Here is a 27642-nt window from a genome sequence, read left to right on the forward strand (position 1 = left end):
AAATGTACATTGTAGTCATTTGGCAATGACCAAATGGGATTTGTTTATTAACAAGCTAATAAAAATGTCTTTTTGTTTATTTGTTTTCCCTCATGTAATTCAGTAATATAGTACTTGGAAAATAAAAAAAAAAGCAAGACTAATAAATGGATTTGCCAAAAAAGAATATAGCTTATCAGAACTATGAAGTCCAATTCTTCAATTTTGCTTAAAGGTTGTCAAAGTATAATATAGCTTCTCTACTCTCCCCCTATAAATGATCATGGGAAACTTGGACTGAGATCCCAGAAGTGACACAAATTCAAAGGTTGGAAAGGGTTAGAAAATAGGACCTATGTATAAAGGCTAAAGAAATAAATAATTTAGCCTTGGCATCTTAATAGCTGTCTTCAAGGGTTTACTATATAGAGAATGATGAGTAGATGTTTTCCACTTCCATAAAAAAATGGAATAAGAGGAAAAAAGAGCAATAGCAGCCATTTCTAGAGAGTGAGGACAAGACACATTATGAAAAGATTTCCCTTGAATTGATTTTAAAAACAGCACAAATTATCTGTCTAACTAGCTTAGGTATGGGACAGCCTGAAGGCAGGGCAATATATTATGTATTCTTTAAAGCCCCTTCCAGTCTTATTATTCAAAGAAATGTGGGAAATTTATTTCTTGCCTCAGGTCCTTTTTCTGGAGAGCACTTCTTTTTCATGCAAATGAAGCTACTCTATCTACTCTAAGCAATTATTTGGATATTTTCACTTTTTTATCTTTTTTGAATGGCTCCTTGTGAAATTAGTTTTAAATGTGTTTTTTTTTCCCCTTCTGCTTGGATATTCAGTTCCATAAAAACATAAAAATTGCTTTCTTGACCTCAGTTATTTCTTTTATTGCTAGATTGATTTTCATGCCAACTAATTAAAATTTCTTGAAATTTCTTGATTTTTTTGTGAATTTAATCTTCACTATTTAATTTTATTTACCCAAAGATTTCAGTATTAAATATGTATGTAGATGTGTATATGATATGTATATGTATGACAAAGTCAGATCAACTTCCCTGCAGATATTTCTTTTTTATTTTATGTTAATCACCTTTAGCATTTACTTTAGAATTACTAGGGTTGGAGAATGCTTCCTGTAAAAGATGGAATTTTAAATGGTACTTAAAGGAAGCCAAGGGCAGGGCTGAGGAGGGAGAGCATTCTGTCTTCTTGACTCCCAGGTCCAGGGCTCCATCCATGCATCACCTAGCTATCTTGGACAAAAACACTGGTGGTCAATCTTCTGGTGGTGTCTTTTAAAATTTAACTTGAGTTATGTGTGGGATGAAAGACCCTCACCAATTAAATTTATAATAAGGAGCCATCTCAGGGTGGGAACAGAAATAAATTTTATTCAGTTCTTGATAATAGGGCGTCCTCTGCCAGAACAGATCTAGCAAAGGAGGCAGAGTACAAGAGGCAAAGCACCAATAATTATACCCAAGACAAGAGAATTCCCACCCACCTCTGACCCTTCTTACCATTGGCTGAGAGGTAGGCTTACAATCTGAGCATGAAAAACTAGACAAAGAACCGGGAAATTGAGGCACAGAAACTCCAATTCTCATTCCCTTAGTTAATGATTACAACTGAGGTGACATCTATAAATCTGAAGAAGAACTTTTACAGTAAAGGAAAGCAGGTCACAGTGACCCTATTCTTACTGAGCAAATCTTTAAACAAGAACCAGAAGAAAGAACAAAAAGTTTCAGGGTAAACTTTCCCAGAGGCTGTGCCATCAGACTCTCATGGCCTCAGAATTTTTCCACCTCCCTATTTCCCTATTTCTTGATTTTTAAACATTTCTTAGTATAGATATAGATATATATTTATACATATCTTCCCTGTGAAGTCTTCACGTTTTATTTATGTCACACAACTTACCTTAATTGCTCCTTGATCAACAGACACATAGACCCTTGTGGGCATACTCTTTCCATCTTAAAAGACAATTGCATAAAAATTTACTAAGCAACAATTGCATGCCAGACACTATGCTAGGGTGGGGATACAAAAACAACAATGAAAACAGTCCCTGACCTCAAGAAGCTTACATTCAGCTGACATAAAGCAACATGTATACATTGAGTATATCTATATGTATGCAGATATGTACATATATACAGTAATTTCAGATTGGTGGTATGGAGAGGGGAAGTGATAATAGCTGAAATATTCAGGAAAGTTTATCACTTGAGCTGAGCTTTAAATGGAACTAAGAATTCCTAAAGGAGGAAGTGAAAAGGGAAAGCATTCTAGGTACTGGGAACAGCCTATACAAATACATGGAGGCAGGAGATGAAGTATTATACCTGGAGAACTCCAAGCAAACCAGTTTTATTGTCATATAAAGTGATTTTGTCTGGCATAATATTTGAGAAGTCAGTCCCCTCTAACATATAAAGAAATTTGAAAATATGTTATTTGTCAAATAAATTTCAATGAACAAATAGAAATGAATCTTCTCCCCAAATGTATGTTTCTATAATATGATTGACTTTCATGCGTGTATGTGTGTATATAAATTATTACAAGAAAATTTCATTCATTCAACCTCTAGAGACAAATAGATAATGAATTTGGTGAGGGATGTTTTTTTTTTTTTCCAAATCTTACTTCCTCAAAGATTAAGTGAGATTAAAAAAAAAAAAGGTTAATAAAACCAAATTATCCATTTAATATGAATCTTCTCTAAATTGACTTTTTCTTTTATTTTTAATTTTTAGAATTACAAAGTAGTTCCTGTGGGAATCCAGGTGTTCCACCCAAAGGTGTCTTATATGGCACTCGGTTTGATGTTGGTGATAAAATCCGCTACAGCTGTGTGACTGGCTATATTCTGGATGGTCATCCTCAATTAACTTGCATAGCCAATTCTGTCAATACAGCATCATGGGATTTTCCAGTTCCTATCTGCAGAGGTAAGACAACTTTCTGTTTTATATTTTTATGCAGGAGTCACTTTTATATTAACCTTTATTAGTATTTTATTAAAAATAGATTATTTTAACACTTCTTTTGCCTTAGTGATTTCTATGCCACTTAATTCAACATTTTAATTGAATTTGTATAGTAACAACAGGTTTTTCTATTTGACAGTTCAATTCACTGATGATGTCAAAGTAGTACACCAATATATTATATATGCATGTATTCACGCAGACATCTTTAAAGAAAAATAAAAGAAGATGGACAAAGGAGAGAGGGAATGAGGAGGAAGGGGAGGGAGACAACATTCAAAAGTCCATCCATTTAAGGACTTTAAAATATTTCTAAATGTAATTAGGCAGTTGTCGACTTGCTTTTAATGTTATTACCATCTGAGAATGAACATTTTATAAGAGTTCCTAGCAGGGGTTGAAGCAATAAAGTGCAATAAGATGAATGAGTAAAGGCAATAGCATACAGGCTGTAACATGCATATGTATACATACAGGCACACAAACACCTCAACTTATTAAAATCCCCACTGAGACAACCATTTTCTATTTAATCTCTGAAAATTCTTGCTCTAAAGAAAGTAAGTCATAAGCTCCACCAATGATAACATGTAGTTTTGTGCTTACTCAGAGCATGGAAATGATAACTAAATGCTTGCCCAAGGCAGAGATCAATATAAATCATCTATAGTTTATGCAGACCACTGCACATAGAGACTTTATAGTGAATTTGACAGGACATAGAAGCAATGTATTTGTCATCAAGGTGGAATTAACAAGAATTTAAGCAGAGTTTTAAAGAAGATTTCAGTCAGCTGAGGAAGAGACAGTTTTGCCTGCTGATTGTTTCTTCTAGTCCTTTCCTTCCTCATTTCAGTTTCATATTCTAGAATATGATTATCAGACAATTCCCCAAATCAGAATCCCACTTTATGTTCCCACCCCTTGTTATTTTTTCAAATACTGAGTTGCCTCTCCTCAACTGGGTATGCTTTTCCACAAAAAGTATTTGGTGGGGGGGGAGCATTAACTGATTTTTTTTTTGAGATAAATCTTTCATTTGTATAACTCTATATTTTCAAAATGTGATCATATGCATGTGAATCTCACAACAACCCTGGAAAAAAAGTAAGACAGGTATTATTGTCCCTATTTTACAGATTAGAAAACTGAGGCTCAGACAAATTCTATAACTTGTCTAAGGCCATGCATTTTGTAAAATGGAGCCAGAATTAAAACCACAAGTCCTAGCTCAGTCTTCTGTCACATGACTGCAATGGTGTGCCTGCTAGGCATCTGTATCTAGATGTACCCCTAGTACATTTAATATGTTAAACTGAATTCCAAATCTTTCGCCCTAAATATGTTGTTTTTCTCAACTTCCCTAATTTTGCTGATAACACACAAGCTTCTCAGTAATATAGGCTCAACATTTAGAAGTCATATTTTACCCTTCTTCTCTCTAACCTCCCAATTCTTAACAGTTGGTAATCTTGTCAACAGGAACTCAGCTATTCAACAAGCATCTATTATCTTCCAAGTTTTGGGGATAAAAATATAAAAACAGAAAAGTAAATACAAAATAAATGAATAAATCAAAAAGCATCGATTATATATGTTTTAAATGATGTGATAAATACAATTGCTACAAATTTTTAAAAAAGAGAGACCTTGGAGGAGATAACACACATAAAAGAATTGATCTGCAGAGCAGATGGAAAATCTGTGTAAAAGAAAAATCCTTAGGATAAAAAGAAAAATAAATAAAAGGTAATTTTGAGGATGGCAATAGTTGTGGTGGTGGAGCAAGGGAGAGTTAGAGTAACTGAAGGGATACAGATAGTCTTCATACAGAAGTGATACACCTGGGGCTTGAGCTCAGCTAGGGAGTGTCAGTGGAGAAGAGACAGAGAACATGCAGACAGAGAGAAAGAGATACAAGGAAAGTATGTTCAGCAGTGAAAATTAAAGCTTCTTAAACTGATGAAGCTCCCTTTCAAATTGACGGGAGTCCAGTTGGCATATTTATCTACATCCTCAATTACAGAAGTATTTCAAGACTCTTGGAGAGAATTAAGGATTGTCCTTTCAAGTGCCTTCCTCAAAGACTCCCACCAAAGAATCAAAACATAATCCATATGCAAAATGTGGCTGATCTCCTAAAAGTTAAAAAACAAAAACAAAAACAAAAAAACAAAAGAAAAACTCAGTTTCTTCAGTACAGTTAGGTTTTCATTCTCTCATTGTTGGGAACCTATGTCGCAGACCTTAAAGTGTCCATATATAAGCACAGTACTGAGAGCTGTTGGTTCACCTGCATTGTCATTCCAAAAGAGCCATTCAAAACTAAATAGTCGTTTCCTTATTCATGCAAAAACTCAGAGGGACCTTCTTTTATTAGGTTTACCCCTAGACTTTAACATTACAAAGTCATCCAATACCAGCAAGCACAAAGCAGTACTCATTAATCTGAATTTGTCCTTTTCTTTTTCTTTTTTTTTTAAATAAATCGCAATGATCTTTGAAATTTTACTTTAAAACCTTTTTTTACAAAACGATAATTTAAATACCCCAAGGAAGAATTTTATGCTTTCTGAGTTCAATTGAAGAGTCAAGAATCAACTTCCTCAGTAATCTCGTCGTTCAGTCGTTTTTCTGTCATGTCCAATTCTTCATGTCCCCATTTGGGGTTTTCTTAGCAAAGATAGTAGAGCAGTTTGACATTTCCTTCTCCAGCTCATTTTACAGAAGAAACTGGGGCAGACAGGGTTAAGTGACTTGCCCAGGGTCACATTTGAACTCGATGAGGAGTCTTCCTTACTCTAACCACTGCACCACCCAACTGCCCTGCTCAGCAATTGCTGTATCTAAATTAGATATCTGTTAAGTCATTCCTTAACAAACAGAACAAATAAACTGATGGATTAGGATTCAGAATAGCTTTTTTTTTTTAACTAAGGAACCTAATAATTCATTATATCTAACCTTTTCTAATGAGAGAAGAAATCTTCAATCCCCTAAAACTGCTTTGAAAGTAAACTGAGTTCTGAAGAGGCTGGATGATCCAGGGATCACACAGCTGGAGGGCCTAAATCACACTTTACAGAGTCATTATCTGGAATGTACATTTCTTAAGGGCACAGCATGTGAAGGTTAATGCAGGTAAAACACCCTCTATACTGCCCATTACAAGCTCATTTCCTTGCAGGCCTGAATGACTAGGCCAATTATTCCAGATTGGACCTGCCTCAGGCTAAGCCTCTAGTAGTTTAGTTTTGATACTGAAAGAAAATGAGACTCTCATAAGTCATTCAACAGTTAGCAAAAAGATAATACTGATCTTTAACAAATGTAAACATTGAAGACACCTCCAGTTGATTCATCTGAGCAAAGTCCCCTTTCCTGGGTTGCCATCATTTTCCACCAGCCAAGCATCAGGGTGCTCCTGGAACATATAATGTTGAACCTGGCTTCAGGAATTCACAATTTAAATCTAGTCTTAGGTGCTTCCTAGGTGAGTGACCCCTGGGCTAATCACTTAAATTATTTGCTTCAGTTTCCCTAACTGTAAAATGGGGATAATAAAGCACCTACCTCTCAGGGTTGTTGTAAGGATCAAATGAAATAATATTTATACATCGCTTAGCACAATGTCTAACACAAAGTAGGCTCTAGATAAAAAGATGTTTCCTTCCCTCACCGCCCCCCTCCCCACCTTCCCTTGTGCATGCTTTGTACTCAGGTAGCCAGAAAATAATATCAGTAGTTGCAGCCTTTAGTCTCCTAAGTCAACTAAGTCTCCAGTACCGTTTCAAAGAAAAAGAAAGTTGAACTTGCATGGGGGCAGAGGTTAGGATATTGGTCCTCTACAACATTCATAACAGCCATTCACCCAGACTTGACCTATAAACTTAATGGAGAAATCTATTTTTTTTTTGATTGGCTTAATTTTCAGGAAAGACTTCAATAATATGAATTGAACTTTGCCTCTCTGTAACCTCTACGTGCTTCCTAGTTCCCAGTTCTAGGACCAAGTAGAACAAATTTAATCCTCTTTCATAGGACAATTTTTCAAATATCTGAGTCATGGGTCATGTTGCCCTGAGTATTCTCTACAAGTAAAATTGGAGTCACCATCGTCGAGATGCTTCATAGGTGTCAATGAATCCTCTAAAATATCTCCAGAATTAAATATTAAATTCTAAGGTCCTTGGGAACATGGAATGGTATTTCTCTTTCTTTCTATCCCCAGTTTTTGGCCTAGTACCTAACACGTAGTGTAATACAAGGAAAATTAGGAACCCCTGAGAAACCCCTAGCTACTGACAAGCACCCCCAGAAAGAATGGACTCAGATATCTTTGGCATTTTGCAAACTCCCTGGGTCTCCATGACTCCACCAAGGAATCTCAATAGATAGGACCATCCCACTGAAGGATAACCTGGCAGATCCTTTCTAGCAGATATCCCTGGGGCTCCGTGACTCCACCAAGGAATGTAAATGAGATTATCCCACTAGTATGATAACCTGACTGAATCTTTTGATCAGCCAGGACCTTTGTTCCTGTTTCTTCCCCCACTCTGTACCCCCATATCCTATATAAGCCAAGCCATCACCCCAACACATTTGCCATTGATTTGTGATGCCATACCCCGATGGCCGCTGGCTAATAAATTCTCCACTTAAAACTTATACTCTGTGGTGTGTCTCGCTCGCTTCTGGTACAACAGTAGTAGGCAATTAGTATATGCTTATAAACTGAATGAACACAATAAACCAGCTATCGTCTGATGGTGAAAATAATACAATTATACTACTGAAGAGGTTTAAGAAAAATGATGATGGTAGGGAACCATATGTTTCTCGGGGTGCTTGAGACCCCAAAATACCGACACACCGGGTCCTGCCGAAAGAATTCAACTCAAGCCTTCTCAGCCAAGGAAAAAGACAAAGTTTATTAAGGGTTTGCCATAATGGGTTGTCTTACAAAATCCCACCCTTTGTGACGCCTGTTTTCACAAGCAGGCCAGATTCAGTCTGAACTAGATTTAATCTGAGCACCTTTATGGAGGCAAGATGGAGATTGTATACAGAAAGATTGTGGGAGGGATTGAGAGGTGGTCTGGGGTGACTAGAGGAGGGTCTTAGGGAGGGACTTGAGGAGGAGTCTAAGGAGGAGCTTGATGGGACTGGGATGAGGTCAGACTCCAGGGTGGGAAATAGCTGAAGGCTGCCTGGAGAAGAAAGACAACCGAAGGTCTAAGGTATAGATATTTTGATCAGGATTAAAGGTGGGAAGTAGCTGGATGATAAAGGGCAAGGCTAGGTGGAGATTTGGGCCTAATGATAATGTAAGGTTATAGCCTCAGGCCAAGGCCAGATCAAGTGGGAAGATTCAAGGAGAGTTGGAGGGGGTTCCCAAGACTGTACTCCAGGTTAAAAGGGGTTCCCAGAGACTGTGCTCTCATCACTACCTTTTCCCATTTACTATGGACAACATACTTCAATTATTGTAGACAAATATCCCAAACATTTATTTTGATTGCCACACAGAATCTGCCTGGGAATTTTTGTCCCTTTGCTTCAGTCAGCCTTCTGGAATGGAGGTCCTTATGGTCTGCAAAGGGCCCAGAAGGAATAAATAGCCTAAAGGAGAACTTTTCCCTGCCTGCATTGACTAGTTCCCATAAAGTTTCCGATGCCTCCTCTAAGCTGGACGCTGACCACTGACCACTGACTTCCCTCCCCCAACCCAGCTGGAGATAAACCAGAGCAGAGCTCTGTTAGCTTGAGACAACTGCTTACTTCCTTATAGTAGATGTTTGGGGATACGGCTACTGACATCACTTGGATTAGCAAGAAACTATCAGCCAAAATCCTTCAGGCACAATAGTGGACCACCGAGCCCTATAATCTGCCCTGCCCTTACTTCTGAAAGTCTTTGGGTTTTTTTTATCTTCTCTTCTAGTTTGGTCTTCTTGACCAATGGGCAAGGCAATTTTGCCTTCCATGGCACCATAAGGACTGGGAGAACAGTTTGGGAAGGTAATCAGACTGTTGTCTGACCTGCTATTGTGCCCTTTTATGGGATCACTAAAGCATACCTGTTGGATCCACTACAAATTTATGCTACACAGTCTCAGCTGGGTGTTCACTGCAGTAAGGCAGTCCTTTTAAACCTCCCTTATTGCTTTGTTCTCCAATAGGGGCTATTTCGAATCTTTTTATCCCTCCTAATGTCTTTCATAGCATTAAGTTTCTCAACCAAGAATCACGCCTTTTACTTTGACTTCAAAGAGAAAGAGAGAGAGAGAGAGAGAGAGAGAGAGAGAGAGAGAGAGAGAGAGAGAGAGAGAGAGAGAGAAACTCCCTCTTCTTTATCTTACATCATTCATATTACTTCTCCATTATCTGCCCTTTCCCCACTGTCTCACAAGAGATGGCCCTTCTCCTTGCCAAAGCTAATCCTTCTACATGTACCCTCTGTCCCAGCTTTCTAAAGCTACTATCCTGCTCCCTAAAAGCATAATCTTGTCTCTTTCTCTTTCCTTAAAAAAAAAAAAAACAACTTATTTGATCTGATCAGCACCACTAGCTAACATCCTGTGCTTTTCTTTCCCTTCAAAGCTAGACTCCTTGAAAAAACTGTGTGCTCATGGTGCCTCCACTTCTGTTCCTATCACTCATTTTTAAACCCTCTATAATCTGGCTTCCTTCATCATTTAACTGAAACTACTCTTTCCAAAGTTACCAAAGATCTCTAATTGCCCAGTGTAATGGCTTTTTCTCAATCCTTACTCTTCTCAACCTCTTTGAAATCTTTGACATCATTAATCATCCACTTCTGGATATTCTTGTTTGTACCAAGTTTTTTGAGATATTGCTCTCTCCTGGTTTTTATCTTATCTGTTTTGACTAGTCCTTTTTTGTCACCATTGCTGGATTTTCATCCAAGCCACACCAATCTGTCCTACCCCTTCTTTTCTTCTTCCTCTATACTATCTCTCTTGACATCCTTATCATCTCCTATGGAATCAATTATCATCTCCATATAGATGCTTCCCAGATCTATATATCTAGCCTTAAACTCTCTCCTGAATTCTAATCTTGCATTACCAACTGCCTTTTGACATCTTATATTGAATGAACCAGAGAAATCACAAACTGAACATGCCCAAAATAAAACTCATTGCCTTCCCCAAAACCCTGCCAAAAAACTCTCTTATTACTCCCCTATTTTAGTTAATGGCACCGTCATCTTTCCCTTTTACCCAGGTCTGAAATTTCTAAATTATTATAGATTACTTCCTCATTCACACTCCATAATCTCATCATTTTTACCTTTACAACATCTGTCAAATACATCCCCTTCTTTCCTCTCACACAGATGTTAGTATGTTATAGGCCCTCATCATTTCACTTCTGCAATATTATAATAGCTTTCTGGTTTGGTCTCATTTCTTGTAGTCTTTCATCATTCTAATTTATCCTCCACTCAAAAGCCAAAGTTATTTTCCTAAAGTGTAGTTCTGACCATGTCACTCTTCTACTTAATGAGTGGCTCCCAGTTACTTATAGGATCAAATATAAAATCCTCTGTTTGGCTCTTAAAGCCCTACACCACCTGGACCCTTCCTACCTTTCTAGTCCTCTTACACTTTACTTCCTTCACATACTCTACAATTCAGCAGTACCACTCTTCTTGCTATGCCTTACCTTGACATACCATGTTTCAACTCAATGCCTTTCTAGTGGCTATCCTTCCTGGCTAGAATACTTTCCCCACTCATTTCCATTTCCTGGCCTTCTTGATTTCCTTGGCATCTTTTAAAATTCAGCTCAATCACCTTCTGCAGGAGGCTTTTACTGGTTTCCTTTCCCCTATGTTCCCCTACCCATGTGGTGCCTATTCCCTGAGATTAGCTTCCATGCACAGTTTAAAAGTTGTATCCCCATTAGAATGAGATCTCCTTTAGAGCAGAGACCAGGTTTTTACTTTGCCTTTTATGCACAGTGCTTAGCAAATAGTCAGTGTTCTTAATAAATGCTTGTTGACTGACTTGTTTACTAATTTTCCATCTGTATTGCAGCCAAACTCTCCTGTAGGTGTTTTCTCTCCTAATTAGAATGTGAGCTCCTTGTGAACAGGGACTAATGATCTTGCTTTTCTATTTATTTCCCCAGGGCTTAGCATATAGTAAATGTTTGAGAAATGCTTCTACATTTCATTCTCATTCCATTTCATATTGTTGATTCAACTTCTGTTCTACTGAAACTTTTAGGTCTTTTCTTTTTTAAATTTTTTCACATGGACAGTTTCCTGGCTATGTTCCTCTGATTCTCTACTCATGCATCTGACTTATGGGATCTGCCTATTAATATTTATTTCTATTGAATTTCATCTTATTAGCCTCAGCTTGTGGAGTTCTTAAGGGACACCACTAGCTTCATGCCACTGGAAGAGGGAAGAACTCAAAAATAGAATTTATTACTTTCATGATAAGTATCAAAAGAATGAACAAATTGAACTTATAACATTTTCTTGGGAAGACTTTATCTCCCACTAATCAATTATTTATTGAAACAAATGTAGTTAGCAAAATAAAATTATATGTGATTGTTTCAACAATCTGGCTAGCAGCTGTTGTGGGGGTGAAAGACCAACACAAGCCCAACAGCAAGCATGCTACCAGCACACTGCAAAAGCCCAGGTTCTTTTGATCTGTTTTACTAAGGAAAGCACCGTTAAGGGGTTGACAAGCTTATTTTAATCCAGCATACAAATATCACTCACTTAGTTCAGGGGAAAAAGCCAGCACCCTGAACTTCAGAGCAAAATACAAACAAAGTACAAACGACAGACAGACCTTGTCTGATCCAAATCCCAGTACATAGGTACCAGAGTTTAAGAAAGTCCCAACATCCAGGTTATGAGCTGGAGGGCTCTTACCTACAGCTGCCCAGAGTCTCTGCACCAGCGTACCACCAACAGTGAGAGCCCTGAGCAAATGGCTCTGTCTGCTCCTCTTATACCATTTCAGACATCATCAAATGTCATCTGAATGACCAGAACTTAGGCTGCTATGGTTGGCTCTGGAGTTAGCCCCTCCCCTTAGGACCCTGGGAGCTTCACACCCACATAAGCTTAGCACCTAATAGGGGTTTGGGCCTGGGACTTAGCACCTAGTAAGACTCAATGAAATACACTGAATTAATCAAAGGAAACAAAAGCCAAACTCTTCAAGGGCACTTGGTTGAACTGAGTTCTAAGAGCCCATTTTGCTTACCAACACAGTGATCTTTGTGGTTGTGTGTGAGTTGGAAAAGATAACAGCCAGTGCTCAACCTGTGCTCTTTCTTCCTTACAATAGCTTGCCAATTATTCAATTTATTACTTTGTAGGAAGTTGACGAAAATGATTTACTCTTAATGAGTTCCTTATTGCTTCCTCTGAACTTTACCTAAAACATCTCCTCATTGAAATCCTTGAGTTATAGATGTTCCTGTGATGTTCCTTAATGCTAATACTCCCAGTAGCACATAAACTTCTTGAGGTGGACAGACTATTTTCATTGTTGTCTTTTAGTCCCTAGGACCTGGGACGTAGAAGACATTTAATTAATATTTATTGAATTGAATTTCATTAAGTTCCTTACAATAATATTTTAAATTATCATATACACACACACACGCACTTATATATATATATATATATATATATATACCATATTAATTTTGAGTGATCACTGTGTGTATGCATATATGTGTGTTTATTAAGAAAGATATAGATTAAGAAGATTGGAATATGTCTCAGGACATTGTTGGTCATTGTTTGGTCCTGGATTGGCTGAGTGAATGTAAATAGCAATTGTTTCTGTTTTGGCCAGAAACCCTGAGGGGCTTCCCCTCCCAGATTTTTTTTTTTTGACTGGGTAAAAGAAGTCATTCTCTGCCTCATTTCTTACCTAACCATCATCACTTGAATGGGCATTGCCTCAGTCAGACTGAGACCTGTTAATGACCTTAGCTTAAAATGGCCAAGGTCTCCCTCTATATCTTGCCACTGGACCCAGATGGCTACAGAGGAAAAAGTGAGGCTACTGACTTTGCACAGCCCTCCCTCACTGAAATCCAATTCACTTGCATGTCATGGCATCATCTCCCTGATGTCATGGTTTTCTTTGAGAACAAAAGACAAACAACAGCAACATTTTACTTGTACTATTGAGGTATGTTTACCAAAAACAATGTCACAAGTCCATAAAGCATTGCATTACAATTATATTTATTATCAGAGAAATGCACATGCATGTGGAATCCAAAGCCAGAGCAAAGAGTTCACAATCCATATAGCAGTTTGCAAATTTATAATAGTACAACAAAAGAAAGAAGAGGTACCAGAAATTTCCTCCTAAAGGGGAGTGGCACAGGAAAGGGAAAGGTGTAGTAAAAGTAGGAAAAGGCCAAAACCCCTCCCAAAGGGAAGGAGGAAGATGATGACAAAAGCAGCATTCTTTTCCCTTGGGAACTGCTAAACCATGAAGATAGGAGGGTCTGCTTATCTACAAGGGTCCCAACTGTACAAAATGTTTCTCAATTTTGCGGAGACTGACTGGTACCTATCTTGACTCCCAAGGACACACAGGGAGTCCAGCTTTGGGTGCAAACAACAAATTATGTCAAGTTGGATGGGGTGGGGTGGGGGAGGAGGCTCTAGTATTGACACATTCAGGGCCTCCCACATGCTCTGGGTCCAGTGTTTCTGGAAAATATGGCAAGTCAAAAAGACATGTTCAGGGGACCCCTTAACATTCCTTAACAGGTATATGAAGAAGAACCTACTCCATTCAGTTTAAAAGATTTCCTGTCGTGCCAACTGGGTCAAAATAGTAATGACACTCACACGTTAGTGTTTATTTGGTTTTGGTATTATAGAATGCACAAGCTGAAACTGTAAGCCTGTTTTTGTGGTTTAAAAAAATCATTCAAGTTCCTTTTCATTTGAGAATTCAAGGAGGAATTCAAGGTTGTAGAAAGGCTTTGCTTTCAACATATTTTAATTACCACATGAGATGCACCCAAATCATGGTTTTTGCTAATGGGAAAATCAAATGAAAAAGTATCTTTAGGTTTACTTGAATGAGGTAGATAAGATAGTGTAGAGTGATGAGCCTTAAGGCTAAAAATAAGGATCTTGATTTTTATAGATGAGTTCAGGAAATATCCTAATTAGTGGGGTTGTCAGAGGAATTAGTAGAGATGCTTTAGATGTGACTCTGGATTTGTTTTGGGGAGAATGGAATGTCAGTGAGAAGGATGTTTTAGTAATCTAGTTAGGATATGGCTTACCTTGAAGATTTTACTAAATAATCATATTTATGGTAATAATGAATGTAATAATGATGATGATGAAAGCTAACTGTTAATTCTATAGCATTATGCAGCATTTGCAAAGCACTTTATGCATGTTGTTTCATTTGATCTCACAACTAATCTGGTTAGTTATTCCCTTTTGACAAATAAGGAAACTGATACTGAGAAAGAGTAAATCATTTGCCCAGGGTCACACAGCTAGTAAAATATCTGAAGCTTCTTTTGAATTCAAGTCTTCCTGATTCCAAGTCCAGCACTCTATTTATTGAAACACCTAGTATAGCCTCTATTTAAGAGACTAAATAAAATAGATCTTTCATGGAGAGATGTATAAATCCTGACATGTGATATTTTAAAATATAAAAGTGTGGCTTGAATACTCACACATGATTATTTGTAACAAAGGAAGAACAGCTGAGGGACCCAGGCATCCCAGAATCACAGAATGATTTCAGAGTTGGAAGGGACAGGAGAAGCCATCTAACACAACTTATATAACAAGAACCTTATCTATAACATATCCATTCCATAGTCATCCAGCTTTTGGATTAATAGGGAATGAACGGAAGAACTTACTCCCTGTCAAGGTAGCCCATTTTATTATTGTGACGCTATAATGGTTATTTTTTCCCTAATATCAAGCTTAAGTTAGCTATTCTTTACCAACTCTCATCCATTGTTCCTAGCATTTTTTTAAGTCTTCAATGCTATTCCTCTCTTAATACAACCAGATTAATTTTGTTTTATTGGGTTTTGGCTGCCATATCACACTGCTTTCTCCTATCTTGTTTCCAAGTTCACTAAAATCCTAGACATTTTTCAGACTGCTGCTTGACCATGTCTTGTACTTGCAAAGCCATTTTGGAACATGATTCTATCATATTCATGCTAGCTATCAATAGGGTGTAGTGAGTGGATAGATCATTAGCCTTAGGGTTAAGAAGAGCTTTATTCAAATCCCGTCTCAGATACTAGTTGTTTGACACTGAACTTAATTTCTCTGTTCTTTAGAGTCCTAATCTGTAAAAGGAAGGGTTGGGATTGGTGTTTTAAACTTGTTGTTCTTAACCTTTTTTGTGTTGTTGACCCTTTTAGCAGTCTGATAAAACTTATAGAACACTTCTCAGAGGGAAAAAAAAAAAAAAGAAAAATTAAATAATTAAAGGATATTTTCAATTTCGGTAAGAGGGGAGTAAAAACAAAGATCTATTTCTTCCCCGTCCAAGTTCATGACTGCCCTAAAAGCTCTCTGCAGAACCCTTGGATGTCTGTGGACCTCAGGTTAAGGACCTCCATACTAAAAGGCCCTTTCCAACTATTAAACATATGATAACTCCTAGCTTTGTGTCAATTGTAAATTTAGTAAACGTACCACTTAAAGTTTTATCCAAGGTATTGAAAAAATGTGTTAAAAATGCACAAGGCCAAATACATATATCCCTGGCACATTCCATGGGATATGTTCTTCCAAACTGACATTGAACCATTATCTCATCTTTGTATCTGACCATTCAAACATTTCTGAATCCAGTTAATTGCACAATCATTGGCCAATATCTCTGCTTCTTTTCCACAAGATGCTTTGTCAAAATATAGATCAATTATATGTATAGCATTCTTTTGATCTGTCAGATTAGTAAATTTATCAAAAACTGAAATATTTATTTAAATGATCTACTTTTGATGATTATTGCTTCCTTTTCTAGATCACTAACCATCCCATTAATAATATGCTTTAGAATTTTCCCAGGAATTGAAATTAAGCTCACTGGCCTAAGGTTTTGAAATTTCTTCTTCTTCTTCTTCCTTCTCCTCCTTCTCTTCCTCCTCCTCTTCCTCCTCCTCCTCCTCCTTCTTTTCTTCTTCTTCTTCTCCTTCTCCTTCTCCTCCTCCTCCTCCTCCTCCTCCTTTTCTTCTTCTTCTTCTTGTTCTTCTTGTTCTTCTTGTTCTTGTTCTTCTTCTTCTTCTTCTTCTTCTTGTTCTTGTTCTTGTTCTTGTTCTTCTTCTTCTTCTTCTTCTTCTTCTTCTTCTTCTTCTCCTTCTTCTCCTTCTCCTCCTCCTCCTCCTCCTCCTCCTCCTCCTCCTTCCTTCTTTCTCTTCTTCTTCTTCTTCTTCTTCTTCTTCTCCTTCTTCTTCTTCGTCTTCGTCTTCTTCTTCGTCTCCTTCTTCCTCTTCCTCCTCATACACTCCTTCCTCCTCTTCTTCCTCTTCCTCCTCTTCTTCCTGCTTTTCTTCTTCCTCCTCCTCCTCCTCCTCCTATTTCTTTCCTTCTAGATCTATGGCCATATGAGATTCATATTAGGGATTGAATAGTGCTCATATTGATCTATCTGTCTGTCTGGCTGTCTATCTATCTATTCATCTGTCTATCTATCTACTTATTTATCTATCTAAAAGTTTAGGAACACTAAATGGTCTATAATATGGAGAATTATAATGAGCTACTCTCATGCTACTTCCCTACATTTCACTCAAGGGCAGATATTGGCTTTAGAAACACCAAATCAAAAAGAATGATATATATTGTAAAATGTTACAAGCAAATTTTAAAAAAAGAATGAGAAATTAAAATGCAACATTTACAATTGAGAATCAAAATGAGTGTTTTAAAGGTTTGTATTGAAGTTTGCTGTTTTAATAGTTTTAATTGATTTTTAAATTAGGCTATTTTAATTGTGTATAATTATTATGTGATAAAATGTTTTGGACTTCATCTTACCTATCTAAATACTTGCCCTAACTTTAAAAAGTTTATTTTTTTTCTCTCCCATTGGAGAAATTTGTTCACATGAAGAGTACATAGTTTCTTTATTGGATGGGAATTGGTCCTGTCATTTGACTGGTATTAGGAACTCCTAGATGAAGAATCTCCCTCTTCCAATGTAAGTTAGCAGCCTTTCTGCAATTTGTAATCTTAGAGAACCGCCTAGAACACTGAGATGTTAAGTGGCTTTCATAGTGTGTAATATCAATTAAGTTGGGTGTCAATGATTGAGTCTTACTAGGCCCAAACCCCTATCTACTAGGTGCTAAGCCTATGTGGGAGGGAAGCCCTCGGGGTCCTGAGGGGAGTTGCTAAGACCAGAGCCAATAGTAGGAGCCTGAGTCCCAGTCGCTCAGATGATGTTTAATGATGGCTAAAGAGTGTATAAAAAGAGAGAAGAGAGCTATTTGCTGGGGGCTTTGCACTCTTGAAGGTGTATTGATGTGGAGACTCTGGGCAGCTGTAGTTAAGAGCCCTTCGGATGTTGGGACTTTGTTAAACCCTGGTAACTATGCACAGAGATTTGAATCAGACAAGGTCTGTCGGTTGATGTTTGTAATTTGTTTGTATTTGCTCTGAAGTTCTGGGTGCTGACTTCTTCCCCTGAACTAAGTGAGTTTATATGTATATGTTGGATTAAAGTAAGATTATTAACCCCTTAATGTTACTTTCCTTAGTAAAGCAGATCAAAAGAACATGTGTTGGCAGCTTTCTGTATGCTGGTTGTTGGTGGGTCTTACACCCCTACAGCAGCTGCTAGTAGATAGTTGCAACATAGTGTCACCCATCCAGTATGTTAGAGGCAGGATTTGAATCCACATCTTCTAGACTTCAAAGCCAGCTCTTTACTATAAGCTGCCTATCAAAGCATGTCAGGCAAATTTATGAGATACTAAGTAATAATGAATAATTTCTGGGTGTGTGCATGCAGCTCATTTGTTGCTTCTTAACTTTGCCTGGAAAAGCTTCTCTTGTCACATTAAGTACCAGGCCTAAGTGACATCTGGAATAGTCTAATGCTGCTTATGTAAGTATAGTTCTGTGACCAAATTAAGTGAAATGTTTTATTAACATGTTTGTCCACAGTCCTTAAGTAATGTCATTGATAAAAATGACATTAAAATGAGTGTGTTATTTTTCTAATATATTTTACTACTGTAAAAATCTCTATTTTTCTTTATGGCAAAAAGAATACATGTAACTATAATAATAATACTATGTAATATCTATGGGGCTTTGTATGATATATAGCATATTAGTGTGATTTACATATATTACCTAATTTGAGCTTCACAAAACCCCAGGAGGTAAACAACATAGATAATAACATTCCGTTTGACAATTGAGGAAACTAAAATTCCACACAGTTTAAGTGACTTACCCTTAGTCACAAAACTTAGTGTTTTCAGAGGCTGGATTTAAATCCAAGTATTCCTGACTACAAATCTAACACTGTACTAGGTCATATTATATACACTATTTACTAGCCTTATTTAGATCAAATAAAACATTGGAGTCTATATTTATCAATCAGGTAATCTCAGTTTAATGATGCATCCATTGAACCCTGCATGGCATAGTAAATAGTAAGTCAGTTTCAAAGCCCTACATTCAAATTTAACCTTGGAAACATACTGGCTATGTGACTTTGGACAAGACACTGAATTTCTCTATGTTCTAGGCCTCTATGTTCTAACACTATATGGTACAGGGAATGTAGTGAACTCTTGGTATAGAGAGTTTCCCCGTATGGGACACTCATATAAGAATGAAATTGTAGTTCTAGTCCCTGTCACTAACCTATGTACAATATAGTATAAACAAAAGACATGAAGACAGCTATTTCTTGGCTAGGATGGTGCCTCATTCATAGCAAGAAATTAATAAATGACTATGAAAGGAATGAATGAAGAAATGAAGAAGTGAATGCCATTTCCATATGCATCTGGGGTGCAATATTCAGATACCTCTGAATCTGACAGTAGCCTAGAGACATGGAATATTTGAACATGGTGCTAAGTAGAAGCTCAACTCTGTGCTCATTTTCTGAAAATGTTCCAAGTTCTTGAAGTACCCACCCTTTACATTATGTAGTCCAGAACTGATCGCTCTACTCAAGCAAATTATCTATGGCAGTTGAGAATAATGAGAAGGTGATCTCTCATTTCCTATTCCTTTATTTTATTATTTTTATTATTTTTCATTTAGGCCAGTCAGGGCTGTAGCCTGGCAAGTTACTTAGGATAATACACATGGAAGTACTTAGGTTCGGAAAGTCAACTGGTAGTAGAACTCAAAAGCCTCGAATACCCATAGTCAGCTCTTGATCTTCAGCATAACGTAGGGCAAAGCAGGATGGTGCCACTCAGAAGGCTTGAAAAGATGCTTGTTTGGATGCTCACATGGGAGTTCTGAGTTGAAAAAGGACCTGGGGTAGTGGTAGTTAAAGTTGTATTCTCTAAAATGTTTGAAGAGATCAAAGGTGGGAAGCCTTTGTATCTTGGAAGATGATAGTTATTCAGTTAATCTTCTATAGGGGCAGAGCAGATGTGAACCTGAAGATCTGGGGATCTTTGCAAGGGGAGAATAAAGAAGGGTTTATAGTAACCATATAACTGTATGTAATATAGTACATACACATATATATATATATATAAAATATAGTATATACATATATATAGTATATGTAATATATAGTTACCATATAATTAGTTAAATAATATATTTAGGCCCCCCAACTGTTATCATTATTATTATTAATCTAGCATTTGCATGGTACATCAAAGTTTGCAAAACACTATGTGTGTTTTCTTATCTGATCCTTATAACCCTATAAAGGAAGCAATATTATTATTTTCATTTTAGACCTGAAGAAACTGAGGTTGAGAATCAGGCTCATTTTCCTCAATATTATCACCATGGGATTGTAGAATAATAGATTTAAAGCTGAAAGGGATCATAATGGTCATCAGGTTTAGGCCCCTTATTTCAATGATAAGATCGCTGAGGGCCAGAGTTGTTTTGTCAGGTGACTTGTCAAGGGTGACACAGGTAGTAAATTGCAAGGTCAGAACTCAAATCCAGATTATATGTCACCACATGATGTTTTGTATATTACTTCAATGCCCCTAGTGACCAAATATTTGAGCTATAATGCTCTCCCTTGGTTTTTTCCTCTCACTTAGTATTTATGCAATTGTGTCTTCTCTCATCCAAGACTTTGGTCTTTTGCTTCCTTATATCATTAATTAGTTCAGTCGTTGATTTTATTTGCTACTGGTTAAAACAAAAGTCATCAAGGCATTTTAAGTTTTATGACATACCTTTAATGGTGATGATATCTCTATACCTGATTCAAGGGGATGCTTTATAAATTGCTCCCAGTTCCTTTGGTAGAATCTAGCTCAGCTTCTTTCTCCCTTTTTGCACTTCCAAAGGAGATTGCAACAATGTGTCTTTTTACAACCAGGAAAAAGACCAATGACTCCTTTGTGGAAAACAGGCCTAATTCTTTTTGCTTATTTCATCCAACCTTTGAGCCTTGTATTTCTATGTTGGTTTTATTTGACAAGTAAAACTTTTAGAATCCATTTGTTCTAACCTATGTGAAGCAAAATGCCAGTTCCTTTCAGTACTAGTAATATTTATAAGCTCACAGGAATAAAGAATGATGTGTGATGTTCTAAAAATAAGTTTAGCCATTTCAAAAACATAAATACACACACACACACACATTTCTGTATTCAAAGCCCTATCTTCTCCCCTCCAAAAAAATAAAACTCTAAAATAATGAAATGAAAAAAAAATGCTATCATCTTTTGATTCCAGAAAGACACTCATAGGATTATATCTGCCCATTATTTCTTAAAATGATGGAATGTGAATTAGCCAAAATGTATTGACAGCTTCAGAGTCTCCTGTGGTGAAAGAGATTGTTCAGGGCATGATAAGAGCCTTGAAAAGCAATCATCCTACTTCCTGCCAACATACAAGCTCACTGATCCACAGAAATGACCATCTGCTGTTCTCTAGGACTTTGCAAAGCTACCACTTCCAGTTCACCGTGGAGCAGAAGCATTTGTAATATGTGTGAGAAGGGGACTGAAGAGGGAGAAGACTGGTTGGGTTAGTTGAATGCAGAGTCCTCTTTCAGCACTTTCCATGCCATGTGGCATGTTTTTTAGTTGACCAAACCCCTCTATAAAAAGATTCTGACAATGTGCCAGGGAAATATGGGGTAAGGCAATGTTCCAGGATTATAGCCAGAAGGGCCTTTTATATTTCTGGTCCTGGGCTTCCCTGTGTTGTCTGATCAAAAGAAATTTGGACTAGCCTGATTATCAAGCATTCCATATTCCAGGACAGTAAATCAAAGCTGCACTCTTAGCCTCAGGTACTTTAGGAGTCTTGAAGCCAGAGACTCAGTGTCTCTATCTATGGCCTAATCTGATATGCTTACATTAAAAAAAATGTTACTAACTTGTAATTTCTGGCCATTAAAAAGAAAACAAATAAAAACATGGATTATGCTTTTTTTGTAGACCACATGTGCAGCACGTTAATAATCTCTTAAACCTGAAAAGTATCTAGAAATTAATATTAGATGGGAGGAAGTAACCTGGCTATACATATATGAAATAGGATAGTAAAGAGAGTTAAGTGTTCTTTTTTCCTTAGTGATTCTAAACTTTCTAAAATTGAAGAAATTTTAAACTGAATTGAATTTTCATTGTGACTTAGCAAGCATGGGAAAGAGAAAAAAAAATTCAGTTTAAACCTCAGTATTTTCCAGTTAACCTCTAGTGATTGGATTATGTTAAATCTTAAATCCTGGGCTGGAGCAGTTAGAACTAAAGGAGAGAGCTCCTCTCAGATCAGGGATTTTCTTGTCCTTAGCTTTACGTCTTATCAGAAAAAGAAAAAGAATGAATTACTGTCCGCTTTATGTCCTAGTGTAGAACATGTAGCTACTATAGAAAATGTTGCAAAATTGAGAATATAACTGTATTACTTTGGAAGAAATGCATTAAGCCTACTCAATGAATTTACCCTCAAAACTTACTAGTTGTCTCTTATGATTTTAAATTCCAAAGCTTAATAAATATACATATGCATATATATTTTATATGTGTATGTAAACATATGCATGTGTGTACACACATACACACATGTATTTTTGTATATATGATTTAAAAAAAAACAGCCAAGGAGTAATAAATAAAATCAGAAAGTTGATGAGTACAATATTCAATTCCCCTTCAATACATCTATGATGTCAGGAGTGTGGGTATTCCCTCCACCAAGAAAAATTGCAATACCTCTCTGTTTTAGTAAATGACCTTTGAGGGCCTCTGACCTACCATCCTATGGCAAAGTAACTAATGAGCTTTTCTAAATTTAGCTAGATATTATGATAGTTAGCAGGTATAGTAGATAGAGTTCTGGATCTGAAGTCAGGAAGACCTGAATTTAAATCCACCTCTTTATGACAAATCATTGAACCAGGATTTTCCTCAGTTTCTTTATCTGTAAAATTGGGATAATATTACTACCTACCTCCCAGGGGTGTTATGAGAATAAAATGAGAATATCTGTAAAGTGCTTAACACAATTAGTACATAGTGAGAATTATAAAAATGTTAGCTATTATTATAATAATATTGTTATCATTAGATCATTAGTCAGTTTATCTTCTTTTTGAAACAAATTTGCTTTGGACCAGTGATTTCATCAGTCTAGAAAACTCTTGGTAGAGAAACTCCCTCCACTGGACATAAAGTTGTTGATTTGAATATGAAAAATTTAAGTGATTTGCCCAAGTTCACATAGCTAACTAGTGTGTGTCAAAGCAAATTTCACTATTCAAAACTCTATTTCCCCACCCATCAAAGAAAATTTGCCAAGTAGGAAATGAAATAATGCTATTATCTTTTGATGTAGAAAGGTACTCACATAATTATGCATATAAATCAGCTCTCCTGACTCCAAAGACCAGACTTCGATCCATTGCCCTAAAAATAATATATGGGTAATGTTCCTGGCATGGTGCTAAATATTACATAATAAAACTACAAAAATCCAGTACTGTTCCACATTATATATGCCTGTGTGCATGCATTCATCCATGTATGAACATGTATTCACACATATAGATATACACATATTTATGTATGTGTGTGTATATATGTGTGTGTATACACACAGACACTGTCTCCATATCTTTGTAAGATGAATGTAAAGTTTAACTGGCAGTGTTATTGTTAGGTAGGAAGGAATAAAATATTTGTTTCGCAAGAAAATCCAATTGTTTAGCAAGAAAATGCAATTGTTTATTTTCTTTCTTAGGATCATAGATTTACATTTAGAAGGGGTCTTAGATACCATGTAGTACAACTCCCTTATTTTACAGATGAATAAACTGAGCCCTAGAAGTGAAGTGATCTGACCGAAATCTCACAGGCAGTAAGTTGGAAGGGCCAGGATTTGAAAACAATTCCTCTGACTCTGAATCCAGGGTCCATTTTAGTTATTGTTGTTCAGTTGTCTTTCAGTCATGTCCAAGTCTTTGTGACCTCATTTGGGGTTTTCTTTGCAAAGATAATGGAGTAGTTTGCCATTTCCTTCTCCTATTCACTTTATAGATGAGAAAACTGAGGCAAACAGGGTTAAGTAACTTGTCCAGGATCATACAGCTAGTAAATGTCTAAGATTAAATTTGAACCAAGGTCCTCTTGTTTCTAGGGCCAGTACTCTATTCATTTCACTACCTGACTGTCTTGCCCTTTCCAGAGGACCCTACTAATGTGTTTGTCTAATTTCTAAGTTTAAGAACAATTGTTTTTTGATATAGACAATATGGAGAAGTCAGTAATAAGTTCATGGTTAAAAATCCTTTTAATGTTCAGGGTGAAATTTTAAATATTTCTCTTACTCTGATGGAAAGTCATTATAATGCTTTTATATTTGCTTTTATGATGACATTGGCAAAAGATAGCAGCTCCAATGTGATACAAACCTTAATGAAATAACCACTGCTCTTTAACTCTATTATCAAAAACATGACTTTAAGTGGTGAAGAGGTAGTTATTGGAAGATGTTATTATATATTTGGACTAGAGTTTTGTCGTTATACTATGTAAACTTGAGTGAGAAAAGTAATTCTATTCATTTAATAAGTATATTAAAATGTAATAGTAGGTGATTATTGTAGTATTAAGCATTCCAAATGTCCTCAGAATGCCTTGAGGCAGTGACTGTCTTTTGCTTCTTTTTGTATCCTCAGCTTCTAGCACAGGGCCTGACTCATGGTAGCTACTTAATAAATGTTTATCGATCAATTGATTGATTGATTAATGAGGAAACTGAAGCCAAAAGTGATCAAAAAACTTTCCCAAAGACTCACAGGTAACCAATAGCAGAGCTATAACTCAAGCCCAGGCCTTCTGGCCTCAAGTCAAGTGTTGCTGTTGGTGGCGGTGGTGGTGTTTCCCCTGTTGCACAATATTCTGAGCCTGCCCAAACTAGAGCTGCAAAGTAATGGTGATGATCCTAATGATAAGATTGAAATGTTAAATCCCATAAAAGGCTTAGAAGTGAAAAAAAATTTGGTAAGGGAAAAGTTGTTTACATAAATCTATTAAGCTGGGTACCATAGAGGGTAGGTATAATGTAGAAAAAAAGAATAGCTGTAAAAACCTGGCAATTCATACACAGCAAACTCCAAGGAAGGAAGGAATGGGCAAAACAAACAAAATTCCCAAATAAACAATTATCCATGCCTCCAGCTGTATAAACACCAATGTTTGAAGTATGTGTCAAAAACAAGATAAACTAGGAATTATAATGCATGGAGGCAAATTTGACTCCTGATTAACACTGAGACATGGTGAGCTCAAAGTCATGGTTGAAATGTTGCTCTGGAACACTTTAATGATTCAAAAATTAGGAAAATAATTTGTAAGCCTAACATTGAGATATAACATAGTCATGATCAAGAGTTTCAATTACATGGACATCTACTATATTTTTCTCTATATTCCCAAAGCTAATAATTCCTTCATTTGCCTCAATGATAATTTCTCTTTTTAAAAGATGGAGGAAACAAAGCAGTAAATGTATTCATAATCTGATTGTGATAAACAAGAGGGGATTTATTATTTCTGGGGTAGGAATGATGGTTGTTTGGGTAAAGTAACCACTTTATCTCAGGATTTCTAATAAAGTAGATCAAGGGTCAGCAAACCACAGCCCAAAGGACCTTAGGCTGTAGTTTGCCAACTCTAGCAGTGGAGGAAAACCATGTGAGACGTAAAAGGAAATAATTTCAATGAGGAGTAGAATGTGGGGAGAGAGGAGATTCTAAAAAATTTGTATTCACAGGGAAACCACCTGCCAATTTAAGTTTTTAAAAGATTTTTAGAGAAGAGAAAAGCAAGGTAAATAATAGGAGAGAAATATAAAAGGCCTTGCCTAGTTTCATAAGAATATTGTCAGGAATACTAACCATCAGGATGAGCTGAAGCTCAAAAGGAAAGCTAAGGATTTTCTTTTTCAAAAGTTGTTTTTCTTTCTTATATCTATATTGGAGGGGAAAAAAGAGGATTAAAGAAGGAATAGGTCTAATGCTCAGGGTGCATGGAATGATGACAATAGATGATAGGAAGACAGCAGAGCTGCTTAAACTATATTTTGGTCCTGTTTCCTCTGGCCAAGAGCATATTCTTTGTACTGGAAAGTAAAGAACAAAACTGGTTAATAAGGATACCAATAAGTAAAAAGTTAGTAAGAGAATAACTAACTGACCTTTGCAAATTCTTGTCACTTGCACCTATCTATACCTACATACATATATACACATTTATGTGAATATTTGTATATTATATATTTATGAGTATATATACATGTGTGTACATATACGTGTACATACATACATATATACATACATATACTTGCCAATGAATTAGATAAAGGCATGCTGGTATTCTTATAAAATTTTCAAAAGTTACAACGTTGGGGCAATGTCATGCTGAAAAATCAAATGTATATTTTATGAGCTGAATATAGTAGACATAAGTTTAATAGTAATAAACATAATGTTTTCCACTTGGGGTCAATAAATAGCATTAAATGACAAGTTGGGGAAAGTAGTAGCTCCTTTAGGAAAAAAAAAATCAGAAACATTTAGTGGACTGCAAACTTAGCAGGAGTCAACAGTTTGATACTATGGGGGATGGGTACGGTGAAGGACTTTAAATTTTTGAAAGGCAGTCATGCTGAAAAGGGATTAAGCTTGCTTTACTTTTCCAAAGAGGGCATAACTAGGAATAATGCATGGAAGTTGAAAGGAGACACATATAAGCTTGATGAAAGGAAGGGAGGACAAGACTAACAAAATTATTCAAAGATGAAATGACTGCTTTGGAAGATGGTGAGCTCCTTACCTGAGTTCTTCAAGCAATAGCTGCTATCCAATTTTCAGACACATTATAGAGGGTGTTCTTATCCAGGTATGACTTAGATTAGATGGCAATGAGGTCCTTTCCAAATATGGAATTCTGTAGTTAAGATTACAATTTACTTTATGAAAGGATGAAGAACATAAAAATACTTTCATTTCCTAACAGTACATTCCTTTAAAATTTTACTTTAAATAATATTTGATATGCGTTATCGCTACAATTATATTGAATCATGATATTTGTCTTTTGTAGATATAAGAGAATAATAGGATCCTGGAATCACCCAAGGAGAAATGTAACATGTGATATGTGATATGGGTATAAAAATAGTTTTTGCTACTTCAAGATGGAATGGGGCATGGTTAGATGGAAAACAGTCTGAAAAATGATCTGGATATTTTAATGGACTGCAAGTTACATCCATGTGATGTCTTTGCTGAAGCAAAAACAAAAAATAAAATTCATTGGGACCCTGGGCAGATAGAGAAACATAGCTCCCCAAAATGAGGAGGTAATAGTCCTTCTGTACTCTACCCTCACCAGATTCATCTATATTATTGTCTTCAGTTTCAGATAGTTTAATAATCACATTGATAAGTTGTGATTTAGAAGAGGGCAACAGGAATGGTATAAGATCCATGTCATATGACAGTGAGTTGATAGAACCGAGTATGACTAGCCCGTAGAAGTCCAGACTCAGAGGGACCATAGTAGCTGTTATCAAGTATTTATCAGTCAATCAATGGCCAAAAGTGGATAGAGTGAGGGGCATGGAGTCACTCAACTTCCTGAATTCAAATCTATCCTCATTTATTAGCTATGTGACCCTGGGCAAGTCACTTAACCCTTTTTGCCTCAGTTTCCTCATCTGTAAAAACATCTGGTAAAGGAAATAGCAAATTATGCCAGCATCTTTGCCAAGAAAACTTCAAATGGAGTCACTAAGAGTTTGACAAGACTGAATAACAACAAAGTTCCAGGCATTGTGCTAAGCACCAGGAATACAATTCTTTGCCCTCAAATAGCTTCCACTCTAATAGGAGAAGACAGGAATGTAATAGGAAGCTGAAAGC

At 36.5% G+C, this 27642-nt stretch overlaps 1 protein-coding gene across 3 annotated transcripts in view; it reads left to right on the forward strand.

Moving 5' to 3' along the window:
• The window catches only part of CSMD3 (CUB and Sushi multiple domains 3), a 1625828-nt gene that overhangs the window by 407656 nt on the left and 1190530 nt on the right, over positions 1–27642 (forward strand). For all 3 annotated transcript variants that reach the window (XM_036758935.1, XM_036758944.1, XM_036758952.1), the window contains exon 4: positions 2762–2956. In XM_036758935.1, coding sequence (XP_036614830.1) covers positions 2762–2956 — 195 coding nt within the window. The remainder of the gene's footprint in view (positions 1–2761; positions 2957–27642) is intronic.

The sequence above is a fragment of the Trichosurus vulpecula genome, chromosome 1 (genome assembly GCF_011100635.1).
Source record: "Trichosurus vulpecula isolate mTriVul1 chromosome 1, mTriVul1.pri, whole genome shotgun sequence".
Taxonomy (NCBI): Eukaryota; Metazoa; Chordata; class Mammalia; order Diprotodontia; family Phalangeridae; genus Trichosurus; species Trichosurus vulpecula.